Source organism: Opisthocomus hoazin, chromosome 8, assembly GCF_030867145.1.
Source record: "Opisthocomus hoazin isolate bOpiHoa1 chromosome 8, bOpiHoa1.hap1, whole genome shotgun sequence".
NCBI lineage: Eukaryota > Metazoa > Chordata > Aves > Opisthocomiformes > Opisthocomidae > Opisthocomus > Opisthocomus hoazin.
In genome coordinates this window covers 61,329,741-61,347,143 of record NC_134421.1, presented here as the reverse complement: position 1 = coordinate 61,347,143, position 17,403 = coordinate 61,329,741, and the positions used below count along the sequence as shown (strand labels likewise).

Genomic DNA, 17,403 nt, shown 5'->3' with positions numbered 1-17,403 from the left:
TAAATCAATGGTTACTGGATTATAAAGCTTATGATATGTTACTTCAGAGGACAGAAGTTGGAAATTATACTGCATTTTCAGTTTGAAACTGAAAGCATGAAATCCTCTTTGGTTCCTAATCTTAAATGTGTGCTTTTGTTTCCTATATTTTATAAATGTCATATTCATAGATTTTTTTTTTTGTTAATCATAGAATCATAGAAAGTTTTGGGCCGGAAGGGACCCCTAGAGGTCATCTAGTCCAACCCCCCCTCAGCGAGCAGGGACACCGCTAACTAGATCAGGTTGCTCAGAGCCTGTCCAACCTGGTCTTGAATGTTTCCAGGGATGGGGCCTCCACTACCTCTCTGGGCAACCTGTGCCAGTGTTTCACCACCCTCATTGTAAAGAATTTCTTCCTTATATCCAGCCTAAACCTACCCTGTTTTAGTTTAAAACCATTACCCCTCGTCCTGTCACTGTTGTCTTTACTAAAAAGATTGTCCCCATCTTTCCTATAGGCTCCCTTTAAGTACTGAAAGGCTGCAATCAGGTCTCCCCGCAGCCTTCTCTTCTCCAGGCTGAACAAGCCCAACTCTCTCAGCCTGTCCTCATAGGAGAGGTGCTCCAGCCCTCGGATCATTTTTGTAGCCCTCCTTTGGACCCGCTCCACAGTTCCATGTCCTTCTTGTGCTGAGGGCTCCAGAGCTGAACGCAGTACTCCAGGTGAGGTCTCACCAGAGCAGAGTAGAAGGGCAGAATCACCTCTCTCGACCTGCTGGCCATGCTTCTCTTAATGCAGCCCAGGACACGGTTGGCCCTCTGGGCTGCCAGCGCACATTGCCGGCTCATGTCCAGCCTTTCGTCTATCAGTACCCTCAAGTCCCTCTCAGCAGGGCTGCTCTCTATCCTTTCATCCCCCAGCCTGTATTGATAGCGGGGATTACCCCGACCCAGGTGTAGGACCTTGCACTTGGCCGTGTTGAACCTCATGAGGTTCACACAGGCCCACCTCTCCAGCTTGTCCAGGTCCCTCTGGATGGCATCCCATCGTTCTGGTGTATGAACCGTACCACTCAGCTTGGTGTCATCTGCAAACTTGCTGAGGGTACACTCGATGTCACTGTCCATGTCATTGATAAATATATTGAACAGCACCAGTCCCAGTACGGACCCCTGAGGGACACCACTCGTCACTGGTCTCCATCCGGACATTGAGCCGTTGACCACTACCCTTTGGCTGCGACCATCCAACCAATTCCTTATCCACCAGACAGTCCACCCGTCAAATCCATGGCTCTCCAATTTAGAGAGAAGGATGTTGTGGGGGACCATGTCAAAGGCTTTACAAAAATCCAGATAGATGACGTCCATTGGTTTTCCCTTGTCCACCCTTGTTGTTATACCATCACAGAAAGCCACTAGGTTGGTGAGGCAGGACTTGCCCTTGGTGAAGCCATGCTGGCTGTCTCAAATCACCTCCCTGGCCTCCATGTGCCTTAGCATTTCTTCTAGGAGGATCTGTTCCATGATCTTCCCAGGCACCAAGACGAGGCTGACAGGTCGGTAGTTCCCAGGGTCTTCCTTTCTACCCTTTTTGAAAAGGGGCACAATGTTTCCCTTTTTCCAGTCACTGGGGACTTCCCCTGGCTGCCATGACTTTTCAAATATCATGGAATGGCTTGGCAACTACATCAGCCAGTTCCCTCAAGACTCTGGGATGCATCTCATCAGGTCCCATGGACTTCTGTAGGTTTAGGTTCCTCAGGAGGTCCCGAACCTGGTCTTCACTTACAGCTGGAGGGATTTTACCCTCCTAGTCTCCTTCATGCCATTCATCGACTCGGGAGGGGTGAGGAGAGAGGTTGCCAGTGAAGACTGAGGCAAAAAAGTTGTTGAGTACCTCAGCTTTCTCCTCATCTGCTGTTGCCAGTTTGCCGGTCTCGCTCATGAGCGGGGGTACGCTTTCTTTGACCATCTTTTTCCAGCTGACATACCTGTAGAAGCCCTTCTTGGTTTTTTTTGCATCCCTTGCCAAGTTCAGCTCCAGCTGTGCCTTGGCCTTCCTGACCCCATCCCTACACAACCGGGCAGCTTCCCTATACTCTTCCCGGGAAGCCAGCCCCTGCTTCCACTGCCTGTGCAGTTCCCTCTTCTTCCTTCGTTTGACCAGCATCTCTTGTCTCAGCCATGCTGGTCTCTTCCCTTCTCTGCCCAACTTCTTACACTTGGGGATCGAGAGCTCTTGTGCTCTGTGGAATGCATCCTTAAAGACCTGCCAGCTCTGTTCTGTTCTCCTGTCCCTGAGGACCGTTTCCCAGGGAGTCCTTCTGACTATCTCCTTGAAGAGCTGGAAATTTGCCCTCCTAAAATTTAGAGTCCTGACTATGCTCTTCGTTATTCCCATTTCCCTCAGTAGCGTTAGTTCCACCAGCGCGTGGTCACTGCAGCCCAGGCTACCTCCGATCTTGACATCCCCAACGAGCTCACTCGCATTGGTGACCACCATGTCTGGTATCGCATCCCCTTGGGTAGGGGTGCTTATTACCTGGCTTAAGAAGTTGTCCTCAATGCATTCTAGGAACCTGCTGGATTGCCTACAGCTTGCCATGTTGCTTTTCCGGCAGATGTCGGGGTGGTTGAAGTCCCCCAGTAGGACGAGAGCCTGCGAGCGCAAACCCTCCTGGAGTTGGAGGAAGAACGCTTCGTCTGTCAGCTCCTCTTGGTCTGGTGGCCTGTAGTAGACACCAACCACTAGGTTCCCTTTGTTGCCTCTCTCTCTGATTCTTACCCATAAGCTTTCGACCTGCTCATGGTTATTCTTCAGGGACAGCTCTTCACTCTGTAATGTTTTCTTGATGTAAAGGGCAACACCCCCGCCCCTCCTTCCTCGCCTGTTTCTTCTGAACAGCCTGTAGCCATCAAGAGCTACATTCTAGTCGTGGGATTCATCCCACCAAGTTTCTGTGATGGCAATCAGGTCGTAGCTTTCCAGCAGCACGATTGCTTCCAACTCCTCCTGTTTGTTTCCCATGCTGCGTGCGTAAACCTGCTGCCATCTCAGAAATTTGAAAGAAAATCTGCAGTGAGTTTTTCATTCTGCCATCCCTAAACCCAGAGTGAGTGTGAGGGCCATTTAACACAAATTTTTCTATCGTATTACAACTACAGAAACATCTGTTATGAATATCGTTTTGCTAAACCACGGTGAAAAATTCGTAGTATTCAGTATTATTGAGGTGGCCATGTGGCTGAACACTGTAATTCATTGGAAACGAAGACTAGTGCCAGAAAGAATATTTACTGTATCTGCAAAATGCATCTTATGATGGTTTACTGTGCAGATATAACATATTTCTCTGTGTCACACTCATACGTGGTTAAAATAATTTTTTGCCAGTTGTTAGTATTCTTTGATCACATAAAGCCCTAAATTATGGGAAAAGAATTTTTAAAATGGTCATATGGTTTACAAATATCTTCAGCAACTTACTTAATATTTTTACATAGGGGCTTTTTTCTTTGGAAAAGTTTCTCAGAGCTGGATAGTATTTTTAGTTTCCCATATTAACTGCTGAAAATCTACTTGGAAGGTATAGTTTTCACTGCCCTTCATTGCAACTTGCAGATGAAAAAAGATAACTGCATAAGTAACATGTTTTTATTTTTATGTCTTATATTACTCTTTATGTTTGGTTATAGGGAGGATTTGTGCTTTTTTATACATATTTTTATTGAATTATTTTAATATTTTATTTTAACCATATTTTTAAGACAAATTTGAAATATCAGTAAGAAACCAGTTTTGAGACCAAATGTGCTAGAAATCCAAACATACAGATACTAATATAGATATGATCAGACCATAGTCCATATAATCTAATAATCCTTCTGACAGAAAATAAATGAGTCAGAGGAAGTTGCCAGAAATTTGATGAGAGACAAATACAGGGTAATCTGTCAGCCACCTTAAGTCTTCTCAGAATTCCTTAGTACTTTGAGATAATTTTAAGCCCTAAAGCATAAGGTTTCAACTTTCTTTGAAAACATAGTATCATTAACTGTTACAAATCTAGAGCTCATGAATAGAAAAAATTTGATAAATATGAAAAGTAAGATAGTGCAAGCACTACTGAAAACTGCAAATCTCTGAATCATTGAACAATTATTTATTTTCTAAGTAGAAGAGCAAATTCAAGGGGGTTAAGCTGACATAACATAGTGAATAACCAATACTTTTATGGTCCTTTTGATCCTTCAGAAACTCTTGTATTGTGGAATAAGTGTTACAAAACTGATTTGTCTTAACTAATGGTTTGAAATAAGAAAACAGCTCTTCTATGCTGCCTATTTGTCAGGTATTTGGATGAGAGGAATATTAATCAACCCCGTTAAAGTTTCAGGAAGTGCTAATATGGTATATACTTCTGAGCATGATATGATCGCTAAAGCTACCACCGAAAAAATTGTTTGCCATCTCATGAAAGGTGAATATTTAATTTCACAGAAAATATTTTGAACTAATCTTTATATTAGCTGACGTACCAGATCCTACCTCACATAATCTCTTTAGTCTAAGACAAAAGAAGAAGCAGCAGCATAGGTATTTCTACAAATTCATATGTTATTTCTTTTCTTTCCAGACAACTATTACGGCACTCCAAAGCCTCCAGCAGAACCTGCTCCATTGCTGTTAAATGTAACAGATCAGATTCTCCCAGGTGCCACTCCCGGGGCTGAAGGCAAACGTAAAAGGAATAAGTCTGTGAGCAATATGGAGAAGACGGGTATTGAGCCACCGGAGGAAGAAGAGGAAGAAAGACCTGTGGTCAATGGAAATGATGTGACAGTAACACCAGGTCTGTTCTTCCTTCTTATTTTGCAATGTGTTTCTGTTATTCACAGAGTCCTCAGTTACCTCCTTCTGCAGTGAGAACACGCATATTAAGGTAAGGATGTTCTTGCAAGACTGAAAGCCAGGAATCCTGAATAATAAGATTCCTCTCAAATCTAAAACAAATTACTTTTAACCTCCATTTTGAGGAGTCATCTCACTTACCTCAGCTACCATAAAGATATCTGGCTCTGAACTAGTCACTTTGAACCTTCTTATAGGGTAAAGAGAAAAATATCTACTTTTTGAATACAGTTCATGTGATCTGTTTGAGATTTCTAGGTTAGGAAATCAATCCCAAGTGCCTGTTTCTCTCCATTGACTATGAAGGGAGTCTAGCGAACTGTAATGTGGTCAAATGAACCTAGTCTCCTTGTTTCAGGTCTCTTTGTTCTCAAACAGTGATACTCAGGAAAGAGTTCACTATATTATAAAGTAAACTTTTGTAAATTGTTATAAAATCTTAGTAATATTATGTAAGAGTAATGTTGTCTTCATATTAATGAACTTGTGGCAGAGCCGATGAAACTTAACTGGCAATTCTCTCAGGAACGGCACTTTTCAGCAAAGTTCTAGAGCCTGCATAAAGCTGATAAAGGTTTCAGATGCCTAGTCCTGAAAGGCAGCTGTTGTTTTACCCCTTGGATCATAGTTCTTCAGAAAAAAAGAGGCTCAAGATACTGACTGGTATCCTGAGTGAGAACACTCCAGCCTTTTCCACGCAGGTAATCAGCTCCCCCTTCACTTTAGCAAGAGTCATTGTTTTACAGTACTTAATAATTTTTATTCTGAAATACCATTTTTAAAATTATTTTTTGTTGGTGTTCAGGTGGGAAATTAAAGAATTCAGACTTTTAGATCTCTCTGAGAAATAACTCTGTGAATCATTTTTGGTGAACTTAGAAATTCAGAAACAAACTATTGAAGTAGAAGCCTGTAGTGACAATATATGGATGAGAAGTCAAAATGAAATATTGCAAGTTCTCTAAATGTATAGGTTAATGTGAAACAAAAAATCCAGTACTTAACCTTCTAAGCACTATAAAAACGATTTTCATACTGCAAATTCTATATATACTTTTTTACTCCTACTGCATTAGAAAGTACATAAAGCTGTATGTCTTTCCATCAAGGATGTATTTGCCACATCCTTTTCTGTAGATGTTGCCTCCCATTACGAGTAAGAGCAAATCCCTGTGCAGAATCCATCCCCGTGTACAAGAGGGGTGGCAGGGAGCTGTGGAGTGAGAGTGGATCTCGTTCTCTCTTGGCTCACAGAAAGGCTGCAGGATTACTCCCCGGCTGTTGCCATCACATGCTGCACGAGCCTTGCTCATCCCTTCCACACAACATTGCATCTGTCAGCAGTGCCCTGATGCTTAGTGCCTTTCCCACACAGCTAAGCAGAAAAGGATGAAGCCCAGAAATCCTTACGTAAAACATCCGCACTGGCTCTGTTGCCAGGATACTTCCACAGCAAAAGAGGCAAAGGCAGGATTTGGTCTCCGAAGTGTATTGTAGAAATCATTAGAAAGATCATTCTTTGCAGTTATTCTAAATGTGTCACATAATGGGCCGTTGCTGAGGAGCAATTTCCAGGGCAATATGTTTCAGCTCTAACTGGATCAAGGGGCAATGTTTACCTGCTTTTCTCCTTGCATTGTACACCTATAATTAATTTCTCCCAGGCAAATTCTCTGTGAATGATGACGAGGCAGCACCAAGAAACAGGGACTGGCATGTGCTGTGTTAAAAAATGAAACACATGAGCATGGGTGTAAGACAGCCCCCCCTCCTCCCCCTCCTCGCCCCCCACAAAGTAATTCCTGTAGGTGTGGCCAGCAGAACAAGCAGTGCCTGTGCTGGCTCTCATGGCTTCATAAGCAGGGTTTTGTTGTTCGGTTACACTGATTGAGGACTTTGAGGATTTCAGCAAAGCAGCTCTGTACATACATGCTGCGTTGCCTTTGTTGGGCTGTGTAGCTCCCACGGACCCTGCTACTGCAGTCATTTTCTCTATGAGTCGATAGAGCCTTAGCTACCTCTAAAATGTGCGTGCATTTGTAGTTTGTGTCTCTGAACAATCAGGAAAATCAGAATGCATTAATTTTTTTTTCCTTTTTTTTTAATTCTTGGTGGAGGGAGCCGTCTAGTTCTTACAAACAAGCAACCAAGGCAGGATATTTGTTGTTTCCGGTTCTTTCAGAAAATGCATCCTATTTTAAATGGATCACTTCTAATGGGAGAGTTTTATTAAATCTAAGATGTTTGGGACATCCAAAATATTGATACATTTTTTATAGACATTGAACAACTTAACATCTTATTAACTGCCAAAGATCTCAGAGTGCTGGCCAGGCAAAGGACTGCTGTAACACCTAGGACTGCTAGGGTGAAATAGTAACAGATCTAAGAGGAATGTGAAGAAAAAAAAGCTGTGTTTATCAGACCAGTAAGTGACAGTTGTAGCTGCAGAGATCTTTATGCTTTTGGGCTGATTTTTAAGACCGCTTTTCAGTGTCTGTAGAGATAATTGGTGCATTTACCAAGATGTATTAGTAGGAATCAATTCTTCATTAATACCTCCACATACTTTGCTTTATAGTCCATCAGATTTCCCTTCAGACAGTTGTATATGGACAGACTGGAGATCTTCAACCATGATCCATAATTGCCTGCTTCTAATTTGCACAGTGAGTTTATTCTTTCTGATTTTTGTCACCTGTTCTCAGCCCAGAACCCAGCAGGAAACCTTCTCACTTCTTTTGGATGAGGCTTTTGGCTGTTTTACAATAGAACATTCTCAGTCCATCCTGGATCAAGTCCTCCCAGGACACAGTAGTATTAACCAGGAGATGAGATTTATCTCATCCTACTTCAGTAAATTATATGCCGAAATGCCTTACTTTTTGTTTGAGCTGCTTGTCTCTGCTCTCTTCATGTAAAGTAAGAAGAAAGAGACAATTCCAAAGAGTGTAAGAGCATATCTGGTTTAGATACCCATTCCAGGGTATCACCTCTGCAATGCAGAATGCTTAATTCAGCCTGCAGGCACACAGGACCCTAAATGGCTAAATTTAAATGAAGAATCCTACTATTTGTCAGGCAGCGTTTGAGAGACACAATCTATATATCAGCTGTTAAGATGACCAAGTCTAGAGTTAGCACTGGGTTCTTCACACCTAGTACAATTGCCCACATTACTGGACTTCTGGCTGCTCTGGGTTGAGTCTCTGCCATTCACTGGGTTGGGTGAGACATCTTGCACCTGAGAAGCCTTTCCTGCATTGAAATGAACTATTTCTGCAGAACTGAGGCTTTGATAAAAGAGAGCAAAGAGTCTTGGTCAAATTGCAACCTGCTTGTCAGACATACAGTTTTCACTGCTGTTGCTGTTTGCGTCTGCAGAGAACTAAGTCAGTCTCCTTCACAACCAGCATCAAGATTTGACACTGTGTTGGTCATGTCACATTTGCTTCACATTTCTGACTGTTTAAGTGTTTATCATCCAATCTCCAGAAGAACCACTGTAACATTGAAAGAATGCTTGTGTATGTGCATTATTCTGACATTACATGAGCAATGAAAAGTTGCACCCAGAGAATGAAAGTTCTGGCAGGCTCAAATAAATTGAAGGATAAAACATGACATAGAGTTTCGAAATGATCATTCCATGCCTTAGGTTGATAATGAAGCAAAAGGCTAGAGTCACAATGCCGTCAATCACCACACAAGGTGCAGTAGTCCCAGGGAACAGGTTGCGCTTATTTTTTTGTTATTACACAGAAAAGACAGCCAGAGGCATGAAAATAACACACACGGCATCCAAGATCCATGAGATTTTACAAAATACAGAAGTTGGTATCCATTGAGATTTTTGTTGTAGCTGTGTTCTCTAAACTCAATTTATCACAGCTGGGTCACAACCTGTGACCTACAGAATACCCTGTGCTCACCCAGTCTCCATGTCTCCTATTTTCCTGCCCCCACATCAGCTCCTAGTCCATATTGTGTTGGTAGTCAGTGGGAACAGTACCTCCACGCAAAATACCAAAACCCAAATATGGCTGCAACTCTGTGGGAGAGGGAGCAGCTCCAAGGCTGCAGAGTGATCTTTTCATAAGAAAACAGAAGCACATAGCTCGGCAAACACGAGTTAAACTACTCTTGTATGCAACAGTTATTTAAAATGGATGGACAGTTTCCTGCACAGAATTTAACAAATTAGTCATTTAGATACAATAAGGGTATAAAGAGCTGCAATATTTTCCTTCAGAGCTGCTAAAACCACTCCATAAATTAATATTTAGTAATATTTCCTTTGATTTGTTCTCTGATGATATTGCGTAGGTCATCTGGGTTGATTCTTTCGGAGTAAAAGCAGAAGTTTTTAAACTTTACTGCATGAATAATCCACAGCATTAAAATAAAGGAATAAAGTAGCAAAGTCCTCTTACATGTTTAGATGGCAAAAGAGTCAGATTGCAAATAATGGAATCAATTTAAAGTGCAAAGAACAGCATTGCTGAAGGCTCAAGTTCTCAGACTATCAAAACATAACTTTCAGTTATTTCTAAAAAAATGCTCACCGGGTTGTCTAAGAGCTCTATGGCGAATGTGTCATATTAACCAGTAATCATTTAACTGCTGGTATTTGGAGGCGAAGTACTACAGAGATGAACTTACAGCATTTAATGAGAAGTAGGTATTTTTAACATACATATTATCTTCTTCCCAAAGTTCTTTGTATTCCACATATGTAATAACTTGCTGGTGCTTTACTGGTGGCTATTCTGTCACTTCACAGGACACTCACTCTTGAGATATTGTGCTAAACTGCTTTTGAAAACTGCACCACGTAATCTGTTTTGTAGCGAGACAGCAGCTCTAGTAGGCTATTTCACTTGATGTAAAGTCAATTGATTGTTCTTTTAGTGACAAAAATACTTCTGGACACATATTATGGTACAGTTTTAGGATCTTTTTTATATCAGATGTTGTCTGAAGATAAATATTTGTGCTCACAGTGTGTTACTGTGGTATTTCAAACTTTATTTGTTCATTTAAGACACTGTTAGTTTTTAACCAGAACTCCTGTTTTTTATCAAATCAAGCATTGTATATGAAAAAGTATTAGCAGAAAGAAAACCAGTAAGGTGCATATCTACCATCCCTGGAGTAAGTGAATGACAGATACATATAACAAAAGATAAGATGACACTGTAGGACTGTATTCCAGAGAAGTGTGACTAGGATGTCCATTGTGTAAAACTTCATGTTATTAAATGGCTTTAGGCAATTGTACCTTAACTGCTTGGGTTTTAGTCATCATGATGCCTTCTCCGTTATCAAAGTAAGCTGTTAAAAGATAATGATCCAGTAATTAATAATTCATGAGATTTGCTTTAAAATAACAATGTTTTAATAAAGCATCAGGTGCCTTTTTTCCCTGCTATTTCTTGATAGTAATCTCTATCTCCGACAAGCTCAGAGTATTTCTTCTAATCCTCAAAGCTTAATTTTCACATTTTTTCTGCCATCATGATGGCTGGGATTTGGTAATAGAGATCTTGAAAATCAAGCATCTGACCTCATCAGACCTGCTGAAAATAAGATCTTGAGGAAGAACACGTATTACAAGTATTATGGTAAAATCCCAAGATGCAGCAATGTCATCACAACTGTGCTCTGTCAGACCAATTGGCTGATCATTAGCCATAGTGTGTAATGCACCTGTGCTGCAAATTTATTTGTTCTACTGTGGTCATATGTATTGTGTGGCCTTATGGCTTGTCTTCAGTTTAATCTGTACAGCATCCTTCCTGTAGTAGAAATGTGGTCAAGACTGCAGGTAGTCTCAAGAATACAACTCGTAGATCTGTCAATGATGCTTGAGACAGATGAAAACTTACTTTTGCTTTGCAGAGATAAGAATAAAAAACCCAAAGAATTTACCAGCAATTATATTGTCCTGTTCCCAGGGGAAGTGGAGACCATATATCCTCCCTGCTTTGCAGGAAACTTTGACATATTTGAAAATGCTTCCCCTACCAATCAGTCTTTTCTCCTCAAGACTAAAATCACCTGGGTTTCAATCTTTCCATACTTACAATATTTTTTTAACTTTTTTTTTTCACGTTTCTGTCCCCTGGACTGTTTCCCATCTTCCTTGACATGAAATTCTCGAAACTGGGCACAGTACTCCTCATTAAACTTCACTGTAGCTGAAGGTGGAAGGACCTGTATCACCTATGCTTACTTTTCCTGCCTATTATGCTAGTTTTTCTTTTGCAATGGTATCCTTATTCACTGAAGATAACTGTTAAGACGTCCCTCACACATCCCCATACCTCCATAGTATTTTCATTAGGAATTCTGCTTAGGCATTTGCTCCTCATCTTGTATTTTTACAGCTGATTGTTGCATTTTGCATCAGACAGATGCCACATATTTTGGAAAGCCAAGGTGAGTAGGGGGTGGATTTGGGAGTGATAGATAAGGAGGAGAGACTGCAGCTCCCCTGGGATCCTACTGCTTTGCTGTGGGATGCAACTAAGCAAAACTTACACTTGTGTCTCTTGCTAATTCATTTCTTCCCACAGACAGAGTCACATTTCCAAACAGCGTAAAATGATTGTAGCACCACATAGTTCAAGTATGAGTTACGATTTAGCAGCATGAGCTGCATATGACTGTAGAGCTATAGACCATCACCCTGGTCAAGACCAGATCTATTTTTTTTTTTGCGCTATTTAAAAGCCTGTGTCAGTGTCAAAAGTCTTTTTTCAATATCTTGAAAGCTGCATCTACCATTTTTACCCAAAGACCAGCACCTGTTACTCTGTCATAAAAAGAAAGAAGATTAGTTTAGCACAAATTCGTTCTGAAAAATCTTGACAATTATTTATCACCTTTGAAGAGCTTACATGTAGGTGGTTTGATTGCTGGTCCCAACATCCTTCTCAGAATTAAAAATAGAAAGATGTGAAGTTACAGTTTCATGGGTCTTCCTCCTCCTTTTCTACAAAAAGACATAATGACCTAATTGAGCAAATTATTTCAAAGGGAACTTAGGTGTCAGAAATTAAGAATATAAAACTATCTAAAAACCTAAAGCATAGATACTTTGCCGAAACCAGGACTATATTTATCCTTTCCAAGTTTCTTTTCTCCATGAAGTCTCAAATGTGCAGCCATTACTAGCTGTGAGTCTGTTTCACTGGTTCCCTCAGTAGCCTAAGTTTCTTTTCATCAGACTCTGCCAAATGAGAATGGCTGCTTCATCCAAGTTGTACCTGACCTGTTTTCTGCCCACTCTACTCCACATTCTTTAGCCCTATTGCTGACGTTAATTATGTTAGTAATTTAATCACAGGTAATCTTTTTGCAGTAGTGACTGAGGCAAAATGAGCCATGACTGCCTCGGGTTTTTTATGTGTCATACACTGTTAGCTTTCCTTCCTTCCCACATAGTAGAATGAGTCTGCCTTTGGTCTTCTTCTTATTATTAACACACTTACAGAAAGTTTTCTTGTCAACTCTAATGTCCCTGATTCTATCCCAGTTTCTAGACTAACTGATCTGCTTTGCTGTTTAGATACCCATATTGTTTTTCTGTGTTCATCCTTAACAATTCAATCTAGTTTTCACCTTTTGTGCAATTCTGTGTCAAGTAGCAGATCATTGAAAAGTCACAGCTTAATCAAAATGATCTCTGATTATATTTACTATTCTTTTTTTTTGTTAGAACAATTTGTACTTGGGTTCTCTGTATTATTTATTTAATCTTTATCAGTTCTTCTAAACTCCTTTCCCCTTACAATTGCTTGCCATATCACCATATTTATTAATTCTGTGAGTTTATTAAAATCTGGGGTTTTGAACAACATTGTTGCTACTTTTTTGATGCTTTTCTTTCTTGCTGTCCTAAGCATCACAAATTAGATCATTTCACCCAAGCTATCTTCCAGCTCCTCCATGTCTCACACAAGTGTCTGCATAGTTCTGTGCTCTGGATGCACCATGAGTTCATTTAAGAAATTGTCATCTTCTTGATCTTTATTATAGACTACATTGTTAACGTCTTTTAAAAATATATTTTCTCCTTTTTTTATACTTATTCACAGACTTCAGTATAATCCATATAGTATTACTCAGAGCAAGTCTATTTACATTTTTGATGATACAAAACTGTACATACTTCATTCCTTACGTATCTTTATGAACAAGCTACAGTATCACAGAATCACAGAATCACAGAATCACAGAATCACAGAATCACAGAATGTTAGGGGTTGAAAGGGACCTCTGTGGGTCATCTAGTCCAACCCCCCTGCCGAAGCAGGGTCACCTACAGCAGGCTGCACAGGACCTTGTCCAGGCGGGTCTTGAATGTCTCCAGAGAAGGAGACTCCACAACCTCTCTGGGCAGCCTGTTCCAGTGCTCCGTCACCCTCAGAGTGAAGAAGTTCTTCATGTTCAGACGGAACTTCCTGTGCTTCAGTTTGTGCCCATTGCCCCTTGTCCTGTTGCTGGGCACTACTGAAAAGAGTCTGGCCCCATCCTCCTGACACCCACCCTTGAGATATTTATAAGCATTTATTAGGTCCCCTCTCAGCCTTCTCTTCTTCAGGCTGAACAAGCCCAGCTCCCTCAGCCTCTCCTCATAGGAGAGATGCTCCAGTCCCCTCATCATCCTCTTAGCCCTCCTCTGGCATCTCTCCAGTAGCTCCTCATCTTTCTTGAAGTCCAGAACTGGACAGAGTACTCCAGATGGGGCCTCACCAGGGCAGTGTAGAGGGGAAGGAGAACCTCCCTTGACCTGCTGGCCACACTCCTCCTAATGCATCGCAGTATCCCATTAGCTTTCTTGGCAGCCAGGGCACGCTGCTGGCTCATGGTTAACCTGTTGTCCACCAGCACTCTCAGGTCCCTCTCCACAGAGCTGCACTCCAGCAGGTCCACCCCAAGCCTGTACTGGTGCATGGGGTTGTTCCTCCCCAGGTGCAGGACCCTGCACTTGCCCTTGTTGAATTTCATCAGGTTCCTCTCTGCCCAACTTTCCAGCCTCTCCAGGTCTCGCTGAATGGCAGCACAGTCTGCTGGTGTATCCACCACACCTCCCAGTTTGGTGTCATCAGCAAACTTGCGGAGGGTACATTCTAACTCTTCATCCAGGTCATTGATGAAGAAGTTGAACAAGACTGGGCCCAGTACTGACCCCTGGGGGACACCACTGGTTACAGGCCTCCAACTAGACTCCACGCCACTGATGGCAACCCTCTGAGCTCTGCCATTCAGCCAGTTCTCAGTCCACTTCACCGACCACTCATCCAGCCCATACTTCCTGAGCTTCCCTAGGAGGATGTTATGGGAGACAGTGTTGAAAGCCTTACTGAAGTCTAGGTAGACAACATCCAAGGCTCTCCCCTCATCTGCCCAGCCAGTCATGCCATCGTAGAAAGCTATCAGCTTGGTCAAGCATGATTTCCCCTTGGTGAATCCATGCTGACTACTCCTGATAACCTTCTTTTCCTCCACTTGCTTGATGATGATCTCCAGGATAAGCTGCTCCCTCACCTTTCCCGGGATGGAGGTGAGGCTGACCGGCCTGTAGTTCCTTGGGTCCTCCTTCTTGCCCTTTTTGAAGATTGGAGTGACATTGGCCTTTCTCCAGTCCTCGGGCGCCTCTCCTGTCCTCCAGGACCTCTCTAAGATGATGATGGAGAGTGGCTCAGCAATGATATTCGCCAGCTGCCTCAGCACTCGTGGGTGCATTCCATCGGGGCCCATGGATTTGTGGACATCCAGATCACTTAAGCGATCCCTCACACAGTCCTCCTCAACCAAGGGAAAGTCATCCTCTCTGTAGGCTTCCTCTCTTACCTCCAGGGCCTGGGGTTCCTGAGGGCCAGTCTTAGCACTGGAAACTGAAGCAAAGAAGGCATTCAGTAGCTCTGCCTTCTCTGCATCCTCCGTCACCAGGACACCCACCTCATTCAGCAGCGGCCCCACATTGTAGTAGTATAAGTCCAGTCTCTATTACACCAATTATGTATCATTTTGATTAAATACTGGTGTACAAATTCACAGTTTCATCTCAGTTCTCCTCTGATCTTCATTGTTAGTGTCCCTATGATTTGTATCTGTTGGTGAGCTTACGTCATTAGCCTTCATGTAACCTGACGTAAAGCCATGCTCGCTAGATCTCAGATTCATCTCACCTCATTTTAGCTATCGAGAAACTGAGCAACTGGCCTAAGCAGGACTGAATTTGGTTTACCTAACTGAACATGTAAGTTCATTTCTGCCATCTGACTAGGATCCCGTCATAGTCAGTGGAGATTCATTCAATACATTAAAACTGCGAATTTATTTCAGTTGCAGTTCATTTGGCCAAAAGTAGCGGTATGACTACTTTTTCAAAGCGATCAGGCTTGATTTAAATGTAACAGAAAAAAGAATCCAAGGATGAGAACTTCTGTTATCCACTGAGGCAACAGGTTTCTGCCATATTTTTTCAAGAAATAGTTACTGGGTATGATAAAACACATCTTACAAATACAGACCTAGTAGACCAGTCAACCAAATTTTTTCACCTCCAAGGATGAAGGAATCTCTTTCTTTAGTAGAAGAAGTTCTCTCAAGCATCCTCTATTTGAGCTAGAAGTAGTCAAGAAAAGACGCTGTTTTCTCCACTGTCAATAGTTGTGTGCAAGGAAGCCCTGCTATGTGATACTCATTCATGCAAATGAGCATGTAGACTTTAAGTGTGGAGGTAAGTGTTCAACAACATAGATAAAGCACATTTAGACTCCTGATATTGCGTACCTGCTCCCTATTTAGCTGATTCTTTTGAGAGATCTTTGTGATTATCTTGCTTTTGTGTTCAGTGGACGATTTAACAAGTATCGCTAAGTTCTACTACACTTGCTTAGCTAAAAGTACATGAACTGGACTGTGGGAACTGATAATGGTAGAGATACTGCTGGACACCACACTTTTTAAATTTCTGACTTTATGGAAAGTAAAATCAATAAAAAGTGAAAGATCAAGGACTGAAAAAGACATAGGAAAGGAAGAGTCCTTCCTGAGTATGTTCTTGGTCACAGTAAGACACAATCATATTGGGTGTAGGAAGCATTTGGTATTGGTTGTGGGAAACTAAGCCTCCCGCCGATTATACCAGTAATGAAATCACAACCACTTTCTATATGGTTAACATATTGCTATGAGTTGATGGATGTCATATTGATTTATTTGATGTACAGATACAGGCAAAGCAATTAGTGTATCTACTTTTTTAATTGAAAAGGATCTGTTGTCTGTAGTAAAATAGCAGGGTACTCACTTTATGCGTGTATAGTTTGAAAAGTTAACACACAAGACAGTAGTGCTGCTGGATATGAGACTGCCTTCTGCTCGGTGCTAACTGCTGGTCTGGAAGGACTCCTGGGACAGAAGGAGCCAGAACTGCTTGGCTTGTTTCTTAGCTCTTTATTAGTTTGTTGCTTCAGTTTGGTTTTATTGCTTTATTTTCTTTTATTGTGTTCCAGATAAAATGCATCATCAGAGGGACCCTTGTGTAAACCAACAGAATTTTTCTCTGTATTTCGAAACTTGCAGTTCATAGAGCAGTGTTTGGAGGCTTGCACCCAGTAAATTCTCCACCTGTTTAACCACCTACTTAACCATAAACCTGTAATTTTTCTTCTCTTGTAGAATCAAGCGAACATGAAGAGAAGAGTACATGTGTCTCAGGTGAGGTATCTTCCACCCAACCTTGTCCTGCACCAGGATATACTCAGCCTGAAGAAGCGAAGGAGGATATGGATGTAACAAAGCAGACTAAACCTGAAGAGAATGACGACCTGGGCCCACTGCCTGATAACTGGGAAATGGCTTATACAGAAAAGGGGGAAGTCTACTTTATTGAGTGAGTCTTATTTCTTCTCTTCTGATAGCTGTATTGTATTTAACTGGATGGGGAGATGGTTTGTATGGTGGAGTGGAGCATTGCACTCCTCATTAAAACAGCAGGAATGTTCTGGCTGTAAAGGCTCCTGAGAGCTGGTGGCAATCCCTGCATTACTGACTTGCGTTGAAGCATGCTGGGTTTTAAGATAGCTGACTGGACTGCTTAGCTCTTTGATGGCAGCAATTAAAGCTGTTGTTTCTTCTGTCAAAAGCAAGGCTCTTCTGCTGTTCTGGTGCTTGTGGGAGAGTAGCACAATCGCTGGGTTCTTCCTTCCTTATGTGGAGAGAGGTGGAAAGGGTTGAGCTTTTGAAAGCAAGCTAGGCAGGCTAAAAATTGGCTAGTGAACAGTAGGGGGAGGCCGTGCTATATTTAGAAATAATAAAATAAATGAGTGGACAATAAGGAGAATTAATTATGTGTAGAAACTTTTTCCTGTTGGTGGGCTATACATACCTGTTGCTAACTGTTCATAATTAGACAGCTTGCTGAACAAATGGTTGTGAGAGTTCTTTCTTCTCTAAGTGCTATCATTAATACACGTTACAAGAATAAG

General features: G+C 41.8%; 1 protein-coding gene across 13 annotated transcripts in view; it reads left to right on the top strand.

Moving 5' to 3' along the window:
- Nucleotides 1-17,403, top strand: part of MAGI2 (membrane associated guanylate kinase, WW and PDZ domain containing 2) — a 786,243-nt gene that overhangs the window by 512,854 nt on the left and 255,986 nt on the right. For all 13 annotated transcript variants that reach the window (XM_075427760.1, XM_075427753.1, XM_075427751.1 and 10 more), the window contains 2 exons: nucleotides 4,623-4,838; nucleotides 16,595-16,808. In XM_075427760.1, coding sequence (XP_075283875.1) covers nucleotides 4,623-4,838; nucleotides 16,595-16,808 — 430 coding nt within the window. The remainder of the gene's footprint in view (nucleotides 1-4,622; nucleotides 4,839-16,594; nucleotides 16,809-17,403) is intronic.